Here is a 27,024-nt window from a genome sequence, read left to right as displayed (position 1 = left end):
CCATTATTTACATATTAACAAAAGGCAGCTTGTTTAAGTTTCTATAATATTAAGTTTGCTAACTAATATATAATTAGACAGAAATAAGAAGCAAACATTTTTAACAAATATGCATTTTTTTTTTTTGCACCGCACAGGTTTTTAGAAACATGGTACTAGCAACTTTTTTAGCATATTGATGACCACTGCATTGTCAAGTTTAGAAGACGTTTGGCATTCTTTAAGCAATGCTTTAGGAAATTAGCTTTCTAAAATATTGATCCACTTAAATCAAGAATAGGTAAATTAGTGATGAAAATCTCTTCAACAAACTCTACTGCAATCTAAGTAACCGTTCATCTTACTGGTAAAGCACATTGATTTTCAACTCAACCATCAGCAGAAACACTTTGAGGCCAGGTTACCCAAGGACCTTGTAAGAAGCTTTGAATCAAGGTCATTATGAGTAAATTTGCCTTTCACTTTACAACAAACTTATACATAGCCCATATACAAACAGACTCAGGCCAAGATCTTAGCTCGGAAGGTACTTTGGGAATGTGTGGGGAGGAGGCGGACCGGAGGAGCCTGTGGTCAACAAGGACAATTTGAGAGTCTGACCCAATTTTCTAGACCTCCTCTCACAGCCTGATTTATTTATTTATTTATTTATTTATTTATTTATTTATTTATTTATTTATTTATTTAACTTTGTCAGCAATTCTATCCATTAGAAGTTGATGGGAGTAAGAAAGCAACTGCTTTTAAAAATGCAGCACCTCTGTGAAGTTAAAGTCTCTCATTCAGAATTTGTTCTATTGGATTGCTTTTTTCTGATCGTCAAGCCAAGATGCATGGAATTGTACTAAGGTCATTTTGGAACATGAAGCATGCTGGCAGACCACAGGGAAATGGTAGGATGGGATGGGTTATGGCAAGGGGATTATAGAAGATGCGGCACAGGGCATCTGGGGAGAAAAACACAGAATGGGGATAGATACAGAAAGTACCATAGACATTCTTTAGCTTTGACACATCATAGACACAAAAAAGGAGAAGGAAGAAGTCTTTCTTCTCCTTTCATTGGCTGCTTTACCTGGATGTCTGTGTAACAGATACTGTAACCCAGTCATGAATTAAATGGGCTTTACTGAGTCCACTTGAGATTCTAGCATTGGGTGGTATGTGTGTAAGAAAATACATTCTGAGCTTTAAATAACCAATTTACAAGTGAACATTTGGAACGCAATCCATTTATCATTTAAGGATTATCCAAATTAACCTGTCCCTACAAAAGTCAGTTTTTCACTCTGTTGGGAAGTGTTCTACAAGGTATGTCATTCAGAGCTCTAGCTCTACCCACTGCTAGTCTCTTGACAATTTAATTTCTCATTGGATGGCTACAAAAGTTAAGTGAGGAATGAAAAGAGAAAGATGCATTGAAACCAGTTCCGCTATTTGGCAATTCTGATTAAAATCTTATTTTGGTGAAAGGCACTATATTTCAAAATGGCAGTTTGGCTTTAATGGCTGATTTCTTTCTTCACTTTCCCTCTGATCCTCATTTCCATGACTAACTAAGTTATAAAAAGCCCTTCAGTTCTTTGGAGAGAAGGGTGCTTATGGGATCGATGTGGCTTTTTGAAACAAAGGGACAGATGAATTGCACCAACTCTCTCTTTCCCTAGTCCATTTTTGCACGTTTTTGAACTTCCTCTGGGGGTTTCATGAACGCTGCATGTCTAATGAATGTTGCTCAAAATAGTAGGGTCTAATGAGGCCAAAGTGAGTGTTTATTTTTACTTTCCAGGCATGCACTTCATAGGCAACACGGAGAGTACATTCTTCACTGATGCCAACACGACAGCTTTATGCCGTCTGCATTCCTTTGGACCTTTCCAGGTAAGTTTTGAAATGACTTCTTAACCTTGGCTTCTCATTGGAATCACCTGGGAAGTTTTAAAAAATACTGATGGCTAGGCCACAACCCCAGAACTTATGATTTCCTGATTTGGGGTTGTGGCCTGGGTATTGGGATTTTTAAAACCTCCCGAGGAAATTCTACTGTGCAGCCAAGGTTAAGAACCACTGCTCTAAGCTCAATTTACTTTATATAGAAACATATTGACTTACATAGAATTTTAAAGTTCAATTTAGGTCAATAAATATTTATTGAGTGCCTACTCTTATAAGGTACATGCAAACTTTTGACACAGTCCATACCAATAGGTAGCTAATATCTAGTGTAGGCAAGCCCGGGCTAGTGCAAGGAGAGGGGGCAGGCAAGTATAAAGAGGCTCTGTTTGATATAAAATAGTATACAAAGTCATCTTCTCTTCTTCCACACTCAATAAATTTGCTATAAGTTTTCAAAGAAAGTAGAATTGTGTTTGGTTGGTGTCTGAGGGATCACAAAATATTTCACAGAGGCAGTGGCATTTGAGATGGACTTTCAGGAACAGGTAAGATTTCCATAGGTGTAGACTAGGGAGAGAGGGTTCCAGGTAGAGGCAAAAGGTAAGCGTGTGGCTAGAAAGCAGGAATCTTTGGTAAGTTTCTGCCATACTGGGTGTGGTTTCTGAGTAATGGATGAAAGGCGTTGGGATCCTGTTTGAGCAAGTCTTGAATTCCTCAGGGCAGAACAGGGGGCACCTGAATTGGCTCCAGGGAGACACTGGGGGTTTGAAATTGGAGAATAATAGGACTGAAGCTGCACTTCAAGAAGAATGAGCTGATGCTGAGAACTGGGCTGGATCTGAGTGGGGAGAAATAGCAGGGCTAGAGGCAGAAAGGCCACTTAGAAGTCAGAAGTATTGAGGAAATTAATAAAGTAATAAATATCTGACTTGGGGACCTGCAGGGGACGGGAAAGAAGGACTGAATGAAAAAAAAAATTAACAGCATTAGAATTAACAGAATTTATCAGTTGATTGGATATAGGAAGCAAAAAATGACTTGGATATTTTTTACTTGGATTACTAGGAATGTGATGGTACCATTAATAAAAATTATTAAACTAGGTTGAAAATCATGTATGAAAGGGAAGATGATGCGTCTAATTTTGGATATGCTGAATCCAAATGTATCCAGCAGAACTCAAATTTCTTACATAAGTATTCCTCATTGTAATTAAATTCGAATGAATTCTCAAAGCAGGGCACTGATTTGTTCAACAATGTAGTTCTCAACAAAGGGGGATTCTGCCTCCCAGAGAACCTATGGCAATGTCTGCAGACATTTTGGGTAGCCAACCCCAGCAGGGGCTGCTATGCTACTGGTATCTAGTAGGTAGAGGTCAGGTATGCTGCTAAGCATCCTACAGTCCCCCACAACAAAGAATTATCCAGCCCAAATTATCAATTATGCTGAGGTTGAGAAACCCTGCTTTAACGTAATCCACTAACTCAAATTTCAGGAATTTTTAGGCTTTTGTATTTTAGGTTAGACATCACCATCTGGTGGCTGAACATAATACTTATCCTAGTTCTCTGTCGAACACTGCAAGGCAACAGATAAAAAATATTCAGGAAGCTAAGACATACAGAAATGAAAAATACCCTGTCATGGGAGAACTGTCTAGGGTTTACAGAAAGCAATGTGATGGGAAAGTCGCGTGTACGACTGTGAAGGAGCAATCCTGGAATTAGGAGGTTGTCTTTCTCTCTCTCTCTCCCTCTCTCTAAGAGATATCATAATAGAAGCCAATATGGAAACATATTTTACAGGACGCATACTGGATGAAATGCTTTCTATTTCATTATAGTTGCCTATATTTTTAGTACCGTTCCTGCATACATGAAAAAGGGAACACAATCTAATAATTCTGCTGAGTAACTAACTGAAATCTTTATTTAAGGATGTAACCCATGACATTTTATTTCATTAAGAAATAAAGACTGAAAACAATTAAGATGATTTTAGAGTCATGAAAAATATAGGATGAAGAGGACCAGAAATTTCTATTTGATAACAAATAGATATTTTGCCCCAAGAAGCAGCCCTCTACATGCCTTATATCTTGACTTCCTCTACTAGATTGCAAGCTCCCTGAGGTCAGGGACTGTGTCTTATTCATATCTTTGTATGTCCCACAAGCGTAGCAACTTATATAGACACACAAATGATTTTTTCAGTGAATGAATTTATTTCTATAATGGAAATCTTTGCCTTGAAGTGAAGAAAAATAAAGTTTCAAGCCTTTCTAAGCAATGACTACTTGTTCACTTGAGTAAGAAGCCTGTTGAGTGTGCTTGGCTCAGAGAACACCAAAGACTTGGGCGCAATGAATCGGTAACAGACACCCCCAGTTCATGTCACTGGTGAGCCTGGAGCAAACGGTGCTGTGATGATCATGCCCAGGGCAAGTTTTGGACTGGTGTGCAAATTGTAGATTTCTCTATCTAATGTAGGATTCATCCATCCAACAAATATCTACCGAATGTCTACTTTGTGCTAAGCAGCCTTCTGGGAACTTGGCATATCGCAGTAAACTTAAGTGTAAAAATGCTTTAAGTTAAATGGCAGGTTTTGAATTGGTGGGTTAGAATAAAGATGCATATTCCTCTTTCCTTCTACTTTCCCAGTTAGCATAATATTTTTTATCTAGAAAATGCAATGTGATTAAAATCTCAAAGTAGCTCATGGCTATTAAAGATCTCTCTCTCCACAACCACTGCTCTGCTGTGGCAAGTGAAGCACAACTGTCCCGACACTTCCTCCCCTTGTTTGCATCTCTTCCTTCCTCACTGCCTCATACACTTCCAGACTTTTGAGATGGGAGGAGTAGGAGGGTCACTATTTAATGGACAGATGATGTTGACTCTTGCATATTTTGCAAGTGGTGATTGAAGCTGGTAATTTTTAAAGTGACCTTGCAGAAGATTTCTTTTTGGTTGGTTTATTAACAACCCTTTAGTTCTAGAGTCTAGGGAAATGTCAAGTCAGAAAGAAAAATCACTCACCACCGTATCCAAAAGAAAATGGTGCAGATAAGTGGGCGGGGCCCTGTTTTGGCTACGGAGTAAGTGCACTGTGCGACGAAGAGTGTTTCAGGGATTTTTCTGTATCTCAAGCACATTTTGGCACTTTATTATGTGGCTCAGTACACTCAGGATCAGCAAAACAAAAGTGCTTCTCCACACGTGTGCGCTGTACGGCATGATCTTCCGATGCTAAGTAGAAGCTCACTTAATGACTCCATCATTACTGCTATGGATGTAATCAATGAAAGGTGATGGAGACCTCCCCATCTTTTTCCTTTGTATTGTTTGATGAGTTAGTGATACCTAAGGTCACTACTGCCTAACTCCTCTTAGCCCAAGCATATGGCCCCTAATTGCTCCTAGTAGGGCCTAAACATCCCTAACAAAGCAGGGGGCAGGGGAGCATGCTAGCTTTTTCCCAAAGCAGTGGATGGCAGCGGCATAACATCTTTGGTTCATCTGTATTGTCTTCTCACATTTTTGTTGGAATCTTTAAAAGGCACAGCCCTACCTCTCTCCCCCAGTTGAGACTGCACGAGTCCTCAGCTGACTTACACAAAGCACTCCTTGCCACAGGTCCAGCAGCGTGGGAATTTACTCAAATCCAGTTGCTTGGAAACCACTGGTTCTGGCTTGTCCTCCTTCCCCCTCCACAGTCCGCCCCCTTATACATCAGGCACCCAGACGTTCTTAAAGTTCATCACTCTCCACTAGACTCCGAGAAGAGCATGAATACACCATTGTGCTTTCCACGGAGGAGAAGGCCGAGAAAATGTCAAGTCCTTTACTGGTGAGAGATCCGTAGCGACTGCCACTGGGCCGGATGGACATGGGTGGTGGAATCTGCTGGTGCCATTGAGCTGGAAAATGGACCAAATAACATGTTGCAATCAAAGGAGAGCAGTCTAGCAAGTATACTGCAGGCGTGCATTCTATTGCTACTCCAACACTTTCTGTGGGATCTTGGTAAATCATTAAAATATATCTGGGTCTGAAATGCCTCCTCTGTAAAAGAAAAATAAAATCTTTCTTCCCTGCCAGGAATAGGGAAACTGGGCAGGTGATCTCTTAAACCCCTAATTCCAAAATCTATGGTTCTAATCCAGTAAGATCTGGGACTATAATAAGAAAGAGTGGGTGACTAGGATGATTTATCATAATTAACCCCTCTACTGACCTAGCATGGGGCCTGCTAGGGGCAGTGTAGAGATGGCTCTAGGTTCTCAAAGGAGGGGCACCTCAGAAGATGGAGACAAGAAACCTGTGGAAATGGACGCCAAAATGGGTCCAGACTTCTGAAAAGTACCTACCCACACTCTCACCCTAATCAGCCATTACCTACCCACCAACCTAATCAGGTTCTAACGAGTTATAACAAAGAGGCTGAAAAATAATTTATGTGCAATCAACCATGGTTCAGATACAAAGAGAGTGTATTAGCGTTTCCATGTTCACCAAGCACTGTCCAAAGGAAACTCTGTTTATAGCAGACATAATCCTTAGGCTTGAACTGTGACCTGAATGAATTATCCATCCAAACTGCCTAGTCCCCGCTATTGTCTCTAATTCAGAAACTACCAAGCAGTCTTTTGATGAGGTTTCCAGAGACCTTGGTGTGGAGAAGGGGCAGCACAAGATGGGGAACACTGATGCTCTGGGTCTTTGGAAGCTACGGACCCTTTTAGCATTCCCATTTGTAAATCGGTTCTTTGTTGTTTGCATTATTTTGAATCAGTTTTTCAGAGTGTAAATACTTCTGAGTGAATTGATAAAATCAAATTTCAGAAGCTACAAAACTGAGGACAAAACTTAAAGAGCAGGCACTCCGTTGGCCAAAGTGAACAGCTCGTCACACCTCTCCCCCAGTTCTCCACCCTTAGCCTTTCCCCGCTCTCTCTGATATCTTAACTGAACCACTACAACTTCTGTTATTAGAAGCCCTACTTTCGATGAGAGCGAGGAGCCTACTGTCCGCATTCCTCAGAGGGTAGGAAGTAGTGAGAGGTGGGGAGTTGTACGGGATTGGTTTTAAGTCCAAATCCTCCATCCGATTCCCCACTCCCAGGTCCCAACTGAGGAGATCGCGCCTCCTATTGGTGCTGTGGAATCAGGACTGGGGCCAGGAAGAGGTGAGGCAGGACAAACTGAACTGAAAGCTTGGCCACTGAAGGGCAGGATTGGGACAAGAGTCATTAGTTTCAAGGTTTATTGGTACTGAGTTTGAGACCTATGGCCCCCTGACATGGTGAAACCCATGATATGGTTAAGGGATTTAGCCTAGATTAAGAAACATATCACTGGCCTCTCTCTCCATCGACCCTCCCCAGGGAAATTACATTAGAGTCAGCTTCCCTCAGAGTTTAGTTTCTTTCTTTTTTTTTTTTAATTTATTGGGGTGACATTTGTTACTAAAATTACATAGATTTCAGGTGTACAATTCTGTATTACATCATCTATAAATCCCATTGTGTGTTCACCACCCAGAATCAGTTCTCCTTCCATCACCATATATTTGAGAGTTTAGTTTCTTTTCAAGTCTAAGAATAAGAGAAAATAATCAGAAAGCTACATAGTTCCTTCAAATATTAGACGTAGGGAAAATGGCAGGCAAGTCCCTTCCGGTATGGTACCAAAAAAAAAGACAATACCTGATTAGCACCTAGGAACAGCAGGACCTCAGGTTCTAGACAGTCACTCCTATTTGTTATTCTGGTTAATCATGTTAAACCAGTAATAAATAAGACACTTTTTAAGCTGACTATTTTTTTCAAAAAAGGAGAAAATAAAAGGATCACTCTTTTAGATTAAGGAATATGTCTCCAAAAATACCAGTTAATGTCAAAACTATATAGGAAAGGAATGCATAAGTACATTAATAAAGATTAATTTGTTAAATCCTTTTGACAATTAGAAATGGCTCAAAGGAATGATACAGAAACCTGGGATTTGTATCGTGGCTACAGTCACTTAACCTCTCTGAATCTGTTTCTTCCTCATTTAAATGAGGGTAACAACAATTACAAAAATCTCATAAGTTTGGGAGGATCTAAGTGTAATGTTTCATAAATTACAATTCACTATACAAATGTAATTTGATATTATTGTTATTAATTAGGACAGCTCTCTATTATTAGTCTCATTATGGGATTGAGGCAATAAGTATTTGTGAAATGAATTAACAAATGAATGAGACGAGGGAAATTTTGGTGGGAGGAGGTATGGCTAAGGCAAATGACAGCCAATGGGGATGGAGTTCCAGCGGGTGGCCCATGGCATTAAGGAGAGGGCATGAAGATGCTGGATGATCAGAAGTACAAGAACATGCAAACTCTGAAGTAACTATAATTCCTGGTATCAAAGGCTCTCTTTTGGAAGAAGTTTAAGCTCATAGTAAAATGTACAACTGCACAAAGCCCTGAGGTGATGAGGATGAAATGACTTAAAAAAAAAAATCCATCTCTGAAGCACTAAAATTTAATCCAACCAATTCATTTATGGAAACATATTACACGCATCCTTTATAAAAGGATTTTTAAGCTGCCTATCACACACAGATGTTCAAGTGATGCCATTACACCTACCATATATATCCAACCTGGCAGTGCACGACACAATGCCGGCTTCATTCTTGGCTGACAATGTGTACCATCCAGCGTCTGATTTCTTGGCTGGCTGAATGAGGAGACAGACATACCCTGTTGCGTCCTGGTGCATACTGGAGAAAAGAAAGAATATATCCGTATTATATTTGGGGACAGAAATAGCCATGTCAAGTTTTGGGCTTGGGGAAACTCTTGTGACACATCCAGCAGGGCATTGCTTCCCTTTCCCCTCGCTGTCCCTAGGGGCAGGAAAAGGGGACAAAGGTAGGAAGAAGTCACAAAAGAGAAATTAACCTACGTAGTGAGGCTGAGACCTGTTATTGCCCTCCCCACTGCTCCAACTCTCCTAGAGTTGTAGTCCCCGCCAGGGGTATTCCCACTTCTCACATCCAAAGTCCAGAAAAATCTCAAACCAGGTTGGACAGTTCAACAAGAGCTTTATTAGGAAGCTAAGGGAAAGTAGACCAAAACGAGAGCCCAGGGACTGATGACCTCTTAGCATGGAGGGAGTATTTCACAAGGCAACAAACTAGACACATGCAGCATTTAGCTAAATACAGTTCAGGAGCAAATTAGCATGCTCTTCCTTCTGTTTTCTCTTCATCAGTAGTTCTCCACTTTGCAGACTGAAATTCTGGATAATTCCATTAGAATTTCAGGCTGGGTTTAACATGTTACAATGATTTAGACTGAAGTGTTAACTCAAGAATATTCTCTGTTCTTGCTTAAGCTTTACAAGAAAAATCCTGACTTATATATATGCAGACTTCTTAGATGCCAAAATTCTGTCAGCTACAACATCCGTGCATGACACAATGCCAAATTGCATCGACTGTGAAGAAATAATTCTCTGTATGCCAGCTGCCTTTGTTTGCCCCTTATGACATAAAACCAAAATGGCAAAGAAATAAGTTTGGTTAGAGGAAATCAAGGAAGGCGCCCACTTTAAGAAACTGGATCCTTAAAGTTATTTTAAAAACAATCATGTAGTGATGGATGGAGAAAGAGTATAACTGCTTTAATGTTTTGTTTTTCTTTTTATTTTCTTTTCTTTTTTTTTAAATTAAAGTTTATTGGGATGACAATGTTTTTCATTTTATTTTATTTTAGCTTCTAACAGTGAAAGAGGATTTTTGGGTACTAATATGAGTGAAGATATGCAACAAAAAATATGCAGGGTCTTCACAAATTCCTCGTACGTGTTGAAACTTAAAAATTAAGGTTTGAAAACTGTGGGACACCCATGTCTCACAAAGGACTACGGTTCATGGACAAAGAGAAATAAATTCTTGACATGCACAATAACATGGCCGAAACTCAAATGCATTCTGCTCAGTGAAAGAAGCCAGGTTCAAAGGGCTACTACAGACTTATTTGGATGACTCAACAAGCCCCACTGAGCTTGGCAGTCCCTTTGAAAGTGGGTGGGGCTGTACCTGATCCTCTCTCTAGTGAAAGGAATGGTCTCATTGTCCTTCTTCCAATAGAACACGGGTGGCGGCATGCCTATCACACGGCACTCCAGCCTCACTGGGTGGCCTTCTGGGACTCCGCTGTTCTTCAGTTTCTCCAGGATCACAGGTGCTTTCTTCACCTCTTTGGCTGAACAAGAGAAAAGCCATTCTTGTTTGACTAAGAAGTGCCTTGGGGTTCATGCTTCACACTCATTACAGTTCTGGAATTTAGGAGAGTGGGCACCTATGCACCTAATCTCCCCTTCAGAACACTTCTCATGCCTCTAAATGAAGATCACTGCCTTGAGAAAAGCTCCAGAAATGATCTAAACAGAAATGAGAAACTGTCTCTGCACATCCTATGAGAGACAACACTCAAGGATCTGGGTTGCACACAGGAGGGTGCAAACAGTAGGTGTGGAATGTAAGGAGATTCTTTCATTGCTCAGCAGTAAATTTTGAGAAACAATATATTTTATGTACTGAATATATCCTTTTTTTCTTTTTAATAGGGGTTTATTTTGTAGAAAATATATTAATTTCCCACAACTTTTTATTTTGAAGAAATTTATAGCTACAGAAAAGTTGAAAGAAGTATCCTATGTTTAAAAAAAATACAAATTATGCTTCCTAAAGAGGCTTTTTTTTTTCTTCATTTTTCTTTTTTGGCCCGAACCGATTAAGGCAAAGATACCACATATCTCAGGGCTCTAGAGTAAATATTTTAACAAAATAGTGGGAAAAAATCAAAACCTGGCATTCATATATCCTTATGGAATGAGTTTATTCTATTCTGTTGGTAAAAAGAAATTAAAAGTCAGAAAAAGATATAATGGGAGAAACAGCCACTAGCCTCGAGAGAGAATTATATGCTGAAGCCTCCCTGATTTCCTTTAGGGGGCCACACATGGGAGAAAGCCCAGCACTAGAATTCGTACATTCTGAAATCTAATTCTGGCTGGACTACTGCTCTGAGGAGCTGGTACCACTCAGGTGACGATGACTTGTCTTTATTTTTAGGCATTAGAATGTTTTGTTCACATCATCTTATAAGATAAAGGTTCATTTGTTTAGTTATCGACTCAACATTTATTGATCACCTTTGTTCCAGGCAGAGTCAGACACTGGAAATATAGAGAAGAACAAGCAAGAATCTTGACCTTAGAAGATCAAAGTCTCTTTAGAGAAGCAAAGGAGTGAACAATTACACAGAAGGCCGTAAGTGTTCTCCTTTTCTAAGTGCTATGGAAACAGAGATGATGTGCCTAGTCAATCCACTGTGTCTTGGTGGTGACATTTGAATTAAGCCTTAGAGAATGAGGTTGTTAGGCAGAGAAGGGCATTCCAGATAGAGGAACCATTGATGAAAAGGTGCGGAAGCTTGGAGGGTGGAGTGGAGAAGAGCTTTGTATGTTCCAGGAGTGATGAACTGTAGGGCAATTGACTTGCATTTAGTAATAGTCAATTAATTAATTGGCCGATTGATTATTACAATGACTCCCATTTATGGCATGCATAATCTGCACAAGGTACCCTATTGTTTTCAGCTTCCTTATACGTCTTTGAAAGCAATGTATAAAATATGGCCCTTACTACAGTGAAGGAGAAACTGAGATTAGACTTTGGGGCAAAGGACTAAGGAATTCTGTCAGAGGCTCTGAATATTTGGACAATAACTTTGGAGGGAGTTATATTTTGGGGTCCCAGCAGCAAACCTTACCTACTACAGTGAGCTCCAGACTAAAGGAATTCTGTCCAGTTTTGTTGGTAGCAACACAAGTATAGGTCCCTGCATCACGTTGAGTGAGCGGATCAATGAGCAGAGAGTGGACTCCGGTCTCCCTGACCAGCATCTTGTGGGAGACATCGGGTAGCACAGGTTGGCCATTGAGCAGCCACGTCAGCTCTGGGGGCGGTAAGCCACTCACCTAATAAAAAACAGGACAGCTGAGGCAAATGACAGACTGACGACAGGCAGATTTATTTGGTGGCTGAATTCTTCATCCTTGTCTGGCATCAAATAAATAGTGAGAGAAAACATGGGGTGGTGACAGGGGTATCAAGGCAGAGGGATCTGGATGAATGGCCACATGAATTTAAACTGTAGAGTTTTCACCCCTATTTAGGTCATGATTGTATTCTAGATTAGAATAAATAAGAAAAAGCTAAGTAGGTAGATTAAACAGGCTTTCAGCATCAGTTTCAGAGATGATATATTGCTTACATAGCTCATAAGCAAGAGGTAGCCAAGAAAAGGGCAGATGTTAAACCAGTTTTCTCAAACCTTGCTGTGTATTATAATCATGTTTGGGGGGGGTACATTTGAAAATCACAGTGCCCATTTACGATATTAAATCAGAATCTCTGGGATGGGACCCAGTTGTGGGTATCTTTTAGGGTTTAGGGTGGAAGAAGTAACAATCAATCCCGAACATTATTTAGGCAGCTACTGGGAGGGCAAGAATCACTAAGAGGAGTGGACTCTATGAATGCTTAACCTCAAGCCTTTACTAATTTACATCTAAATTTTCCATAACATTCAGCATCTTTGCCTGGGGCAAAGGGGGTGACGTATTTTCTCTTCATACTGAGAGATATCCATGCTGCTCAACTGAACTTAGTTTCTAAAGTTAGAATTAGAATGCAGAATAGCTACAGGAGATGGATGTTGATTAGTATGAGAAACTAGCATCTGTTTTCATCAACTGCCTTGGAGCCATCTTTGCAGGACGATAATTTTTTTCACAGCAATTCCCTCCAGTGATGCAAAAATCACATTGTTGGCTTTATAGTAATAAAGACTTTCCAGGCACCATATGGAAATGTGTGAATTATATCACCTCTTTGGTTGTCTTTTACAAACACAGTTGACTCAATACAATACCAGTGTCATTTTTATTAACATATAAAGACTTAAAAATGTCATGAAATACTTTGTCTGGTATTAAACACTCCAAAAGAGCCTTATGGGGGGAAAAGATGATCTCTCCCCACTTCTCCTTTCACTGGAAAACAACAACCCACAAAACAAATATAAACCAAAGTAAGTGCATACAAACAAACAATCCCAAAATGTGAACAGATCTGGGACTAAGGATGGGTGTTAGAGTCTACCTTACAGTCCAGTCGACAGAGGCGCCCCTCATGAGCTACCATATCCCCAGGAGCCTGAAGGAAATGTGGTCGAAAAAAGCGTTCCTGTAGAGGCTCCTTGTCTCTTTCTTGCACCCGGGACCTTCCTCTATAACAACAAACACGTTCAGGCATTAAATATAGAAACCAGTTTACACACTTAACAAGGTAGGCGTTTAGGCATGATGATAGGGCCTGGAGAACAGATTTTTGCAGGGTAGAGAGAGGGGGATTGCTAGACCATAAGCAAATAATAAATAATGGTGTGGAGCAGATATAAAAAAACAAAGTGGTAAGTATCTCATACACTGTAGGATTATCTTGTGGGATCTGTAATAAAATAAACAGGCTTTAGCTTCTTTCTCTTTGAAGTCATTCTGGGTTAAGTGGCTCAGCTCCTCTTGTCTGGGGTTTGACCAGTTGTTCAAAAGTTTCAAAATAAACAAATAAATCAGTATTCAAGCCGATCCTCAAATGAGAGCCAAAAGAGAAGTCCTGTTTATTACCCAGAACAAGGCAGCTGCAATCCCTGTGTCTCTGAGTAATAAAATTTAACCTGACTATAAATTATGGCAGACTATTAAAGATTATCATGAACTTAAACTGGTAAAGACTGACCAACAATAACAGCTGTTCTTGAAAAAAAAAAAATGAAGAAGAAGAAGGTACAGTTGCAACGGTGGTGAAACACTGTATCTGAAACATGGGTCACTATTTTTGTTCCCTTCGTAAGTCAAATTTAATTCATCCATGTCAGCAACTACGGAATGCTTTGCTAAGACTTTATGGCACCATAAGACTCAGGGCAAAGCCAGGCTCTTTCTTCTTGCTGGTTAGTAAAATCAGAGAGAAAGAAAGCCAAGCGCTGCATTAGAGACAATTGTTATATTGGAGATAACAACAAAAATATTCAGTCTATAGCTATATGATCATTAACGGTTTCTGCTTTATTAAAGAAAAGATGGTAATGTAAAGAGTCTGATTTATATACACAAATGCTACTGATAGTTACAAATTTTGAACAATTAAAAGTGTGCTGTAGGCCAGTACTTCTCAAATTTAATGTGTTTATGAATCACCTGGAGATCTTGTTAAAATATCATTCTGATTAGGTCTGGGGTGGGGCTTGGGATTCTGCATTTGCAACAAGCTCCCAAGTGATGGTGATGCTATAGGTGGAGGACTGCACCTCAAGTAACAATTTGTAGACCCGACACCTTGGTGCTCATTGTGGTGGATGGGTGCTTGGCAGGGGCGAGAGGAGGGAGATTCTTATTATCTTTACCTGTGAGACTGACCAGCAGATGTTAGTCGACTGCGAATAGGCAAACTTTGTACCATTAAGTGGCCAGAACAGCTGATTCTCCCCTAAGAAACAGAAAATGAACACGATTAAAACAAGAATTCCACATTTTTTCAATTTATGTAAATATTTTTGGACTGGAACGTTATGAACTTTTTGGCTAACTATGGTATTATGAGTTTTCTTTGGGGAGGGAATAAAAATCCTTAAATTACTGTTCATATTCCAGGGGGAGGGATTTTTAAGAGTGTTGTGATGACTTTCAGTTTTAAGCTGAGAAATGAACAGAGCACAAATGTGAAAAAAATGGAATTCTTGTGCGCTTAATATTATCCGCAGACACATGCAGAGATCATGGTTAAGTGTTTTTAGACTTTCCTCAGTAGAGATTTTCTTCAAAACTAACATTTTAATAGGAAGAGTGGGTGAGCATACAAACTATAGTTCTGAGCATACAAATTATACGTCCTTTTCTACTAGTAACTGAAGATATTTATTCCCCATATTTTTTAGGGGAAGTTTAAGTCTTCATCTTATTGAGAAAAGGAAAGTAAAAGACTATGGCTTTCCAACTTTTATGAGGGGAAGGAGAGGAGATTATGAGTTTGAGGGATACTCACAAACCTTTGTGAACTAATTTGCTTATTCTCTAAAGGACAAAACCAACAGATCATTCTTAGATAGAATGCAAGATTTAACCCAACCTGTCTGGTGCCTATACACAGCGAATTGATCCTACTAATGAACTTTGACAAAGGCTGAAGAATTGAGTGGCCCATCAGTGGCTAACTGGTCTTTGAGATTGCGCTACTGTGCTGTGTTTACACACAATCACAATGCTCCTCATTCAGCAGTCCTTAGTGACTTGCACTTCTCAAGGCCTCATTCACAATGATATCAACCGCTCCTTCCTCAGAGTACAGCACAATGCTGAACGCTGCTTCTCCACCTGGGGGTTGGCAGCCATGATGGTGTAGTTGCCATCATCATCACTGGTGGTGGATTCAATGTGCAGAGAACATGTCCCATCTCCTTCTCGCCGCATTTTGCAGTGCTCATTTCTCTTTGAAATCTGCTTCCCATCTTTGAACCAGTAAACCTGAAATGAAAGATAATCAAGAATATACATTGTTCTGAACACATAATGAAATAGGGAGTGGGGTGAGGCAAGGGTTAACTGCCATCTCTATAAGTGACTCATCTCTTGTAAAACACTTAGAAAAAATTATAAAACATATTACAAACAGTATAAATGCTGCTTCACTTCTACTTGTACAATGCTTAAGTCAAAAATTCTATGTAATTTAGGATTAAGATAAAGCTTTTGACTGTTTTGATTGTACTTTGTAATTACATAAATAAGAACCAAAGGGTCTTCAGAGACAAAATAATGAAAACCAAGAGACTAAATTTTCCCCCATTATGCTATTGCCATTATCCTATCCTATTATAGACTCAAGTCTTCTGCAGTTGCAGATCTCAGGACCTAGAATAGTTCACATTGCTTGAAAGGATAATATGGTTTATTATACCAAGTGGAATATGACCATGATTCATTCACTAAATTTTTCATCTTGCTAAAATTATATATATATATATATATATATATATATATATATATATATATATATATATTCATGCTAAGTTCTGCATGTATCAAGGAGATCTCTCAAGATAGAGGGGAATAAAGTACTGGGTACAGCTGCCCTCTACATTTCCTGGTTACCTAACCATAGATAATAATGCCATGCTAATGTTTGTGAAAGAAGAGTGGAGAGATCTCCTGCTGCAGCCATACCGGGTGTAAATCCTTCTCTCAGCTGACTGCCAAAAAATCTGGTGACTCATAAGATTTTTCAGCAGCCGGTGATAATGATATGACATTTTCATCATTTACCAACCTAATAGTAATGATACAAATATAGCTCACTTTGTACAACAGGCACACTGTGGATATTCAATAGATGTTAAATAAAAAGAAAAATATCAATTTGGTGAGTTTGATGGCTGAGAGAATCAACAGCCCAAAACAGAGGATCATGACTAAGAAGTTTGTTTTAAATTTTTAATAAAATTCTAACCTACCCACTAATCTGATTTATTTTTGGCCTGACTATTTAACAATCCTACTTCTGACTGTCTCTTTTTAGTCAAATTATCTGGGTTGTGTTAATTTTCTGGTATTGGTTTTTATTCCCTCTAGATACTTCACTAGATTCTGATAAGACTTTCTTGAAGGTACTGTCCACAGTTCTGTTCTTTGGTTGGCCAACTGCCTGGTGATTTCCCCCTACCTTTGGAACAGGAATCCCAACAATTTTGCAGGTGAATGTGACTGGAGAGCCTTCTGTGACCCGGAAGTGCTTAAGTCTTTTGTCAAAGATGGGGGCAATACACTTGCCCGTGGGGATCTCATCATGTTGGATTTCATCATCTGATTCATCAACAGGGGTACGTTCCAAGCGAAACTCTATTTCATTCATCAGTCTCTGCTCAAAGCTTGAAATTTTGTACTCCTGTTAAAATGGTAAACATGTTTCAATTTCAATTTCTATGGGTGAGGAAGAAGGTATCTATCAGTATAAATTAAAGATGCAACTTTTTAAGATTCAGATGTTAGATTTATATAATGGAACCCCAATAAACCAGGCATGTTCCATTTCCAGTTCCTCACCATGGCGCACTAAAGGAGATTTCAGTGTCTCTACTATAATCCCAAATTGCCTTAGTGAATCCTGATTCCTCACCTTGAGCATGGAGCCCCAGTAGAATCCTGTAGGGAATGGAATGAAGATGGAATGTAATTTCCACAACTACTATTAATGTCCATTTCAATATGTAGAACTGCCTATACGGTATTTTGGCAAAGCTATTCTGAACTGCATTCTGATGTATGCCTGCATCACCAACTTCTTATCTCCACCGGACATTCCCATCTGCATACTTGAGGAAAACCTGTCTTGAATAAATCACCCCTGACTCCACACCCACCTTCATTGCATCTCTCTGCTCCCTTCACACACTAAAAAAATATTTGAAACAATTTTCTATTGTTACAGGTCATTTTCTTGTCACCTATTTTCTTGCTAACCTACTCTAGTTAGGCTTGTATTCTCTCTTTCACTGACATTACTATTGTCAGCATCTTCAAATTTGCCAAATCCAGTTGTTACTTATCTGTTCTTACCTTACCTGACTTCTAAGCAGCATTAGAGACAGATGGCTACTTTCTCCTTTTTGAAACATTTTCTTCTGTTGGTTTTCATGACACCATACTAGTTTTCCTTCTCTCTATCTAGCTGCATCTTATCAGTCTCCTTTGCTAGCTCCTAACCCCAGGTCAGTGATCTCATCCAGTCTCATAGCTTCAGATACCTTCTGTATGTTAATGGCTTCAAATCCATGTTTCTGAACCTGGCCTTTCTCCAGAATTCATCTACTCGATGATCTACTTTACATCATGGCTTGGGTTCCTAATAGGCATTTCAAACTTAGCATGATCCAAACAATGCCCACTTGATTTCTGTCACCCTGAGATGCTCCTACCCTGCTCTTCCCCATCTCAGGAAATGGCACCACTATTCATCGTCCACTTGATTGAGTGGTTAAGCCAGGGTTTCCTCACACTATCTATGGTGAAACCCGGGTTTCTAAAAATTTCCAACCTCTACTTTTGTAAAATAAAATAAACATGAATTACGAGAAAAGTGAAAATTTAAAAGCACGTAAAATTTTTATATTCAGCAGACATAAAATTTGTCAAATTGCTATAAAAATTATATAAAAACGGTTATTTTCAATTTCTGTACTTATCTCAATTTGGAGAGGAGATAGTTTGCACACTGCCACAGGTCCTCAGACCACACTTTGAGTGTACCAAGTTAAACCCTAAATTTAGGACTTATCCTGAATTCCTCACTCCTTCTCCCTGCCATAGTTTATGACACTTAAATGTCACCTCTTCAAAGCAGCCTTCCCAGCCCACTTCATCTAAAGTAATTCCCTATTCTAATTCTTTACATAGTACTGGTTGCTATCTAGTATTTTTCTTGTTTGTTTGTTATTGATTGAATGATTTAATATCTCTAAACATTAGAAGGTTAGTTCCTCAAGAACAGAGATCTGGTTTATCTTGCTTCCTGCTGTATCAACAGCATCTGGAATAGTGAATGCCCGCCTCATGGCAGGTGCCCAGTGAGTATCTGAAGAATGAATGAATACATAAAAGGGCAATCACTTGTTCCAACACTACAGCATCTTTGAGGAATCTGGAGCGTGTTGGGATGAGAGTGAGACCTTTGGTTAAATTTGTGACTCTAGTTAACCATAATTTTAAAATTTAGGTGGGCTTCATGGAGATGGCACTAGGATCAAATGGCATTTGGAAGCACATGGCTGATATGCATCTGCTCCTAGCCATAGGCAGAGTAATTGAGTTTAGGACTCGTGTTTTGAAGCTATTAAATCACATTACTCATGCCCTCTAGTTATTGTTTTATACATATTATCACTTGAATTTGTGTAGAATTAGAACTTAGGAAACACAGAAACCAAATGTTTCTTGAATTAAAATTCTTGGAACCAATTTTAAATTCGCCCTTCTCGGCCACTCTCAAAGTAGGTAAGCAAAACAAATCCACAACTCTTTCAGGTAGAAAAAAATGATTAATCTCCAATTAAGCTTATAATTTTTAATCAGATAATTCAAATCAATTAAACTAAAAAATTGTTCACTTCTACTAATTTGAAACCTAATTTAGTTTAGAAGTATTAAGACTATTTTCTACATTATAGAACTTTTTAAAAAGCTAATAATTAAAGCTTCCAACTATCCACCTACGAGGTTGAAGTTTATGAAACTGCCATTCTTGTAGGTCAAAATGGTAGAATATCAGAAATTTCATATGATTCAACCTAATACTTCACAATGATTATCTTTTCCATAAATACATTAAATGATCCAACAAATTTGAAGCATTTCCTACTCTTGCCAGTTTAAAATCACGTGAGCAATATATTTTTCTTCTTTGTTGACTTGCATTCATGTTTCTAAGTTAATATTATTTTTCCTTTTAACAAATTTATTTTCTGGGATACTGAGGAATAAAACCAGTGCATTGTTTTATTCTCTTACCATGTGAGGTAGGTGCTAAATAGTAGCTTTATTATTTTAAAAATTACATTCAAAAGGAATAACTCACATAATCCTTAAACTTCACACCCACATCCTAGAGTTCAGGAAACCCCATATTTTTTGTGAGAGTGGCAGGAAGTCTTGGCCTTCTATGGCTTCTTGTTTCATTTAAGTCCCCAGATTCCAAATCCATCCCAAATCACCTCTGGCTGAGGCAGGATAGGTAGCCTAGGAAATGGACAACCCCCTCTACCATACAGCGTGAGGTGCCTCACTGGTTACACAAGTAGTAAGTAACTGTATCCAGTACCTGCAGCTGGAGAAAAACAAGAACCAGTTTCACCCATCAAGGTTTAATCCCTATGGCCTGGAACCTGATCTTTAGCTAATTTTAATGTTATTTGCATTGCAGTTACTCTAACTCCCATCATGCATCTGACGACATGACCATTCCGGAGGAACCAAGTAAGGAAGAAAACTCAGAAAAGGTAGGGTCCCGCCTAGGGGGAGGAAACAAATCAACCACATCAATGGAAAGTCACCAATTCCCGCCCCCGGAGGGATAAAATCCTCTGATCATGACTTCCTCCTGGAGACTTGTTCTCGGAGTTTGCTGGCATTTCCGCTTTCCTGCTTCTGTCTCGCCCTTGAATTCTTTTTTGCACTAAGACAAGAACCCTGACACTGCTGCTCCAGGTTGAGTCCTCTCGTGGACATTCCTGTGAGCCTCTGGTGACATAGTCACTATTTTAATGGAATCCTTGTTCCAAGCGAAAGAACCTTCTCTCAAGCTTCTACTGCCTGACCAGTGAGGGCAGGTGAGTTCCCTAATTACATTGTCAGAGTTATACAGGGAAATGAATTTCTGAAATCCTATTTTGAGAGAATGAACTAAATTTTCCACAGAAGTGTTATTGTACATGGTGGTAAATTATGATTATACCTATTCTTCAGGAACACAACGGGTGATATATGTGGCTTATTTGTCTGCCTGAGAATATAAATACCACATTGTCTCCATGTATTCCAAACAACGAATTTTAGGCACTTGATTTTATCATGTTGGGGCCTGATTTTACAGAATTTTAAGTGTTTAAATTGATTTCACCCAAGGAACTATAGAAGCAATATGATGAAAATATGCACATTTTGTTTTACTGTAAACATACAGATATTGGTTTTATATTTATTATTTTACCAGTACTACAAATTGGGAGGTGACCAAAACAGAACACTCAAAATGAGTTATCTAAAAAGTACTATTTGTAACTATGTACTGAGCATATAGTTGTAAACAGATTTTAACTAGAAGCTTCTACTGAAGCACTAGGATGGGCTAAATATCAGAAAACAAGTGAGTTGGGGCACAAACTATTCTCTAGAAATTTCAAAGCAGGTGTTTAAAGATAGATTAGATGATTTAAAGTCTTCACCTCCATCAGAGATACACAAGAGTTTGGAGGGAGAAGATCCAGTGAGACTTTGGAAAGAGGTATTAATGTCTGAGTGTCACCTACCTCTACCTCTAGCCCCAGGGTACCTGCCTTTCACCTCAAGTCTGCAAGGAAGATTAAACGGGCCCATTTAGAGAGCTTGCTGTGTTCGTATAGTGGGTTGGTATCTGACTCCTGTATAAGAAATCTAGAGTAAGGAACGAGGTGGCTTTTTGTTGCTGGGCAAGCTGAAGGCAGCTTTGAGTGGTCTGCACTCTTGCACTGTGTGAGGGCAAAGGGTCTGTGATGGTTCTCATCATGCGCACGTGGGCCACAAACAATGCAAAACCAGTGTGGAGTCAGTCAGCTGTTGTCCCTTCACGGTTGGGAAAGGAAGGAGTCAGGGACAGCAGATAGAAAAAGTGGGGGAGGAGAGAGCAAAAAAGAGAGAAGCTGGTCACACTTCCCTTCCTGGCTCTTTAGGTTTGTAGCTTGTAGCAGTCCCTGGGGTGTGGGGTGAGGATGGGGGTGTTTGTGTGTGGGGTTTAAATTTTGAACAAGGACTGGAGTTGGTTGCAAGGACTGGAAATTTTGTATTGCTGGATCAAGATTGTATTTTGCAAAAAAGTAACCATAGAACCTGATATGAACTAAAAGTGGTCAAAATGGTTTTGAGATTGCCTCACATTTGAGATCGCTAGCAGCAGGAGCAGGAGAAGAATTAGCCCCATTAGATAAATTTAAAGGAACAAGGGGGGAAAAATTCTTTTTAGATGTACCTGTTTAATGTACCAGTTATATGATAATAATGTATAAATTGCAGATGGGCAACTAAATAAGAATACTATAGGTCAAGGAGTTTCCATGAAAGATTTCATAAAATATTTGGGAAGCCAAACCTCAGGAACAAGTAAACCATACAACTGTGTGGCAGGGGTATGTGGCTTGTTACCAAAGCACTGAACCTTTACATCGGAGATGTTAACAAAGATTCACAGCACCCCAAACCGGGAGTTCACATTTGTTTTTTTGTTTTTTTGAGGTTGTTTGCTTTTTTTTTTTTTCTTGTAGTGCTTTTGCAACGAAGAGTTGGTCATCCCAAGGGTAACTACCCCATTACACATAAATCAAGGTTGTCGTTCCAAGTTATGAATGATGGGACTCAGGTTTTGTAAGGACATTTGCAAACACAAATAATGTGGTTACGTTAAATTTAAAGGTGCTTTGCACTATTCTGTAAAAAGGTTGCACGACTGACCCACTGGTGGTGGATGGGCACTTTGAATTTCCAGGACTGGATTTATATTGTGTTCTCCATTTTCCCTTGCCTGGTCCCCTTTGTGAGTAAAAGCAGGAGTTTCTGGATCAGCTGGTCGTAGGTAATGTCTGTGCTCAAAGGAGAGAATTTTTTTTCTGCGTAAATCTGGCGTGTATGCCAGTCAAATCCATATTATGTGACCCATCCTTTCCAGGCTTATGTTCGAGTCCTTAAGTGAAAATGAATTTCATAGAATTTCAGTTGCTCTATTAAAAGAAAACAAAAAGCTTAAAAATAATTTCAGAAGAATATGCCACTTGAAAAATCTAATTCCTTTTTTCTTTAAAAATAATCCTCTTAAGGCTGATAATTTGACAACTTGAAACATTTGATTTTTTTGAACACATCTGCAGAAATTTTCTTCAAATTGGCAGAGTGGTGGAGAGTGCTTTCCTTCTATTGAGAACCACAGTGTAATGACACATCCCAATCAGATGGGGCATTGCTAAGACGTGGGACATCACCTGACACTCACTGCCTTGAGCTCACCACTGGCTTCCTCTCTTCTGGGTTCCGAGTCTGGGCTTCAGGGGCAAATAATCAGAGACGATCAAGCCAGCTGGAGGAGCCTGCTCAAAGGGTTCCCAACCAACTCTGTATAATGTTCTCTAAGGAAAGTCTTATGTGTTAAAGAAAGTATTCTCCTTTGTCCCAGGGAGAGCCATAGTATTGCCAGTGGATGAAAGATTTTTAGATAAACTTAGAGGTTAACATATATAGAGGATTTTTTTCTTTTTACTATTTATCTAATAATTACAAGCTACCTCCAATAGAGATAACCAGGCTTCATCACCTACTTCCTGACCTTGCTGCCAAATTCTTAGTAAGCACCTACTATGTGCTAATACTGTGATAGGCACTGGGGATACAACATTCTGTAAAACAGAGACTTCAAGGAGGTTGCATAAAAATACTTTAAATTTAAAAGTTTTCCTTAAGATTAAGTAATTACTAAAAGCTGCACAGATTTATTATAGTATATGTAAATGTTCGGTAACACCAGTTTTGCTTAATTTCAGCGTGTGTTTTTTTTTTGTTGTTGTTGTGTGTAATTTCAGTGTGTTTTGAAAAGTTTTCATTTTCTTTTTTTTTTTTTTTAAGATTTTATTGGGGAAGGGAAACAGGACTTTATTGGGGAGCAGTGTGTACTTCCAGGACTTTTTTCCTAGTCAAGTTGTTGTCCTGTCAGTCTTAGTTGTGGAGGGCGCAGCTCAGCTCCATGTCCAGTTGCCGTCCTTGTGCAGGACATGAACCGGCAACCTTGTGGTTGAGAGCCCACTGGCCCATGTGGGAATCGAACTGGCAGCCTTCGGAGTTAGGAGCATGGAGCTCTAACTGCCTTAGCCACCGGGCCAGCCCCAAGTTTTCATTTTTTTAATCAGTTGATTAAAATTGCTACCATAGTGGGTAGTATCCACAATTAGGTATAATCAGAGTCTATGTAGCCAGATGGGTTATTTTCTATACATATGCAACAAATCCAAAATTTTCTACTTGGTCAAGAGTTTCATTATCCTATCTGAAACTAATGTAAATCCCATTGTTGTATGTTAATTCAGCAAATATTCACTGAGTACCAACTCTGTGCCAGACATAACAGGGGTGCAGCAACGAACAAGACACCCCCAATCCCAGCTCCCAGAGAGCTTGTAATTGGTGATTCCTGGCTGGGCCCGTGGCAGAGACATGAGAACACTTCTCTGTCCCAGCATCCAGGATCCTACAGTGCCCCAGGTAGGCAACCTGAGGCCAGTGGCTATGTGGAATTCTTATTAGAAAAGGATAGGATGGCAAGCCTATTTGCTCACAAAAGAGGTTTTTGTAAAGAATTCATGGTAAGATATGAAAAAGGTCAGATTTAAATAGAGGAAATGATTAAGCATCTGAGAGAAGAAAGAGGTTAGAGGAACAAAAGGTAGAGCAAGAATTAGGCACTTATTCTTTTTTCCTCTGTCATACAGGCCAGTATCTAGGAACTGCAGACAGTGTTAAAGAAGCACGAATTTTTAAAGGGAGGAAGGAACAGACTAAAGAAATGGGAAGGTTTCGAGAGAAATGAGGTCAAGGAGGACAGTTGAAATAATACATTAAGAGTGTGTGTGTGTGTGTGTGTGTGTGTGTGTAGATTTAGAAATTAGCAACCCATAAATAGTCACTGGGTGGAGAGCATCATGCAAAGTCATTTGTGAATTAGAATATTAGTCATGAAGCCTCCATTATATTTTGTGATCCTGGGTTCCTTGGACTCTCAGAATTCACCCTGCTAACCTAAACCATTTAAGTTTTATTGATGTCCAGTGAAGACCTACTGAAGGTGAATGATATCCTTCAAAATAAATCATACAGCCTAAAATCTTGAAACTGGGCACCTCTCTCTTGGCTTACCCTCAACCCAAAGAAACTTTGTTGTCAGTTCAGAAAGCTAAACATTTTAATAAATATGAACGTCTGAATAAATATGAACATCTGATGACACCTTTGTATTGCACAAAGTTCTAAGAACCAACAAGCAAATGTTAATAGCTAATTAGAAATATCATTTAAAATGAATTCGAGGATAAATGCTGGAATATTATGACAGAAATAAAAGTGATACATATATCAAAGGAAACCCATTTTCTAAAAAATATTTGAGAAGTTTGAGTTCTGAGGAGGAAATTGTTTATAGCCAATAATATTCATTGTTCAAAGACTTCTGATTTCTTTTCATGCTCAGCATAATGAATGTGGTAATGCTAGACCACACAAATGTTCCAAGAGAGTTACTATCGAGTTTCCCCGAAAATAAGACCTAGCTGGACAATCAGCTCTAATATTTTATATAAGACCCGGTCTTATACTAATATTAGTATAATATAAGACCGGGTCTTATATAATATAATATGATATAAGATAATATAATACCCGGTCTTATATTTTTGTTCCAAAAGACGCATTAGAGCTGATTGTACGGCTTGGTCTTATTTTCGGAGAGACATGGTATTCTTCATTTATTTAGGAATAAAATAGGGCAAGAGAGTCCAGTTTTCTGGATCTAAAAGTTTTTAAAGCAACACCCCCCCAACAAAGCATACTCTTCAGGAGAAATCACTTGCTTCTCCCTCTTATGAATAGGCCAATATAGGAGTCAGAAAAAAAACCATTTTGACTCCTGTATCCCCAGATTGCAGGTACAGATGGCTATCAATACACAAGCGTTTCTTATGATGGTTCTCCACTTTTCTAAGCAAATTTTCTCCTTAACTTCATTAATGGGCCACCATACCTTTTAGACAGTTCCTCATGACATTTGCACTATCATTTCCCAAAGTAGCAATGAACAAAACAATATTATAACATGGTCATCACTTTCTTTCTCAAAACTTCCTCAGAACAAGCATTTATCAATTTAATGCAAGCATCCTAGCTCAGACGGCTCCTTAGTTTCCTGAATTGCACTTGCATGTATGCGGCTTGGCTTTCATTATCTAAAGCACAGAGTGTAGTCTAAGACCAATTCTGTAACTAATCTACCATGATAATTATCAGAAGAATACTGATTCATGTCACAGATATTCAGAAAGAGAAGACAGATGTTTTTGAGACCACGCTGAGTCCCTGCTATTAACCCTGAAGTTGATTCATGATGGAGGTTTAATAAAGAGTTCTACTGGGTTTTTGATACTCAACTAATGGAAGTTCATGTTTACACGTACTCATATTTCAGGCAATTAAGAGAAAAATGCTATTTTCTCCTGAGTTGGGCAATGGACTAGCATGGACCTACTTATAAACTAACTGTGAAAATAAAATCAAACAGCTCCTGTGCTCACCTGGTACCATTTTTACAGTGTTCTAATTGCTCCCTCTCAGAGTTATACAAAGACATGGGCTGATACCTCTGATTTCAATGACACTTAGGAGGATTAAGAACCACAAATGGATGACAGTGTTAAAAGAAAACAAATTTGCATTAGACAGCAACATTTATGAGGCGTGAAAGTAATTGTTGTCATAAAACTGAAAAAGGCTGCAGAGTTTCAGGGAACATGTGAAAGTGTCCTGGAGACCAAGGCTCTAGTTCTAGTTCCACCACTAACAGTTAGACAACCATGCCTCAGTTTCTCTATCTAGAAGGTGGGAGAGAAGAGTAACTGCCTTGGTATTTACCTCCCCGAAATATGTGTAATTTGGTGAAATAATAATGAGATGTATACTCAGTTATGACAAGCTTAAATATTCTGCTTCAATTCAATAATTTAAAGTCAATTTTAAAAAGGTTTATGTAGCACATTTTCAAAAGAATCTACTCAGTAAACACTGCCCAACATATAATACAATTGTAAAATATTATATGTACATGGTTCCACTCGAAATAAGAGACAAACGCTAAGGAAAACAGCATATGGTCAGGGGGATTTGGAGCCTTATTTCCAACACTTAAGTCACAAATTCCACAATATTTGGAATATAGTTTTAACTGAAATTTTATGTTATATTTCAAAATAGATTATATTAGTTCCCACCTTGGGAAATAAATCAAGAATTAGATTATTAAAATGTAAACCTGCATTAAGAAAAAAAACACCTTATGAAATACAAAAATAAATGACTCAAATAAGAAAATACTCAGTCTATCTTTCTTTTATTTGATGTTGACATATGGCTTTCCTCTTTCTCTTTCAGTGTAAACACTGACTAGTAAGCA

At 38.9% G+C, this 27,024-nt stretch overlaps 1 protein-coding gene across 3 annotated transcripts in view; it reads right to left on the bottom strand.

Annotated features, from left to right (window-relative positions):
• Positions 1-686: 686 nt before the first annotated feature.
• Positions 687-27,024, bottom strand: part of MYPN (myopalladin) — a 101,995-nt gene continuing 75,657 nt past the window's right edge. For all 3 annotated transcript variants that reach the window (XM_081075099.1, XM_081075098.1, XM_081075100.1), the window contains 8 exons: positions 16,747-16,968; positions 15,402-15,551; positions 14,435-14,517; positions 13,132-13,258; positions 11,738-11,945; positions 10,000-10,165; positions 8,543-8,676; positions 687-5,821 (listed from right to left, as the gene is read on the bottom strand). In XM_081075099.1, the coding sequence (XP_080931225.1) occupies positions 5,652-5,821; positions 8,543-8,676; positions 10,000-10,165; positions 11,738-11,945; positions 13,132-13,258; positions 14,435-14,517; positions 15,402-15,551; positions 16,747-16,968 (1,260 nt within the window). In that variant the 3' untranslated portion in view covers positions 687-5,651. The remainder of the gene's footprint in view (positions 5,822-8,542; positions 8,677-9,999; positions 10,166-11,737; positions 11,946-13,131; positions 13,259-14,434; positions 14,518-15,401; positions 15,552-16,746; positions 16,969-27,024) is intronic.

The sequence above is a fragment of the Rhinolophus hipposideros genome (genome assembly GCF_964194185.1).
Source record: "Rhinolophus hipposideros genome assembly, chromosome: 15".
In the NCBI taxonomy this organism is placed as follows: domain Eukaryota; kingdom Metazoa; phylum Chordata; class Mammalia; order Chiroptera; family Rhinolophidae; genus Rhinolophus; species Rhinolophus hipposideros.
This window is presented reverse-complemented; position numbering and strand designations above follow the sequence as displayed.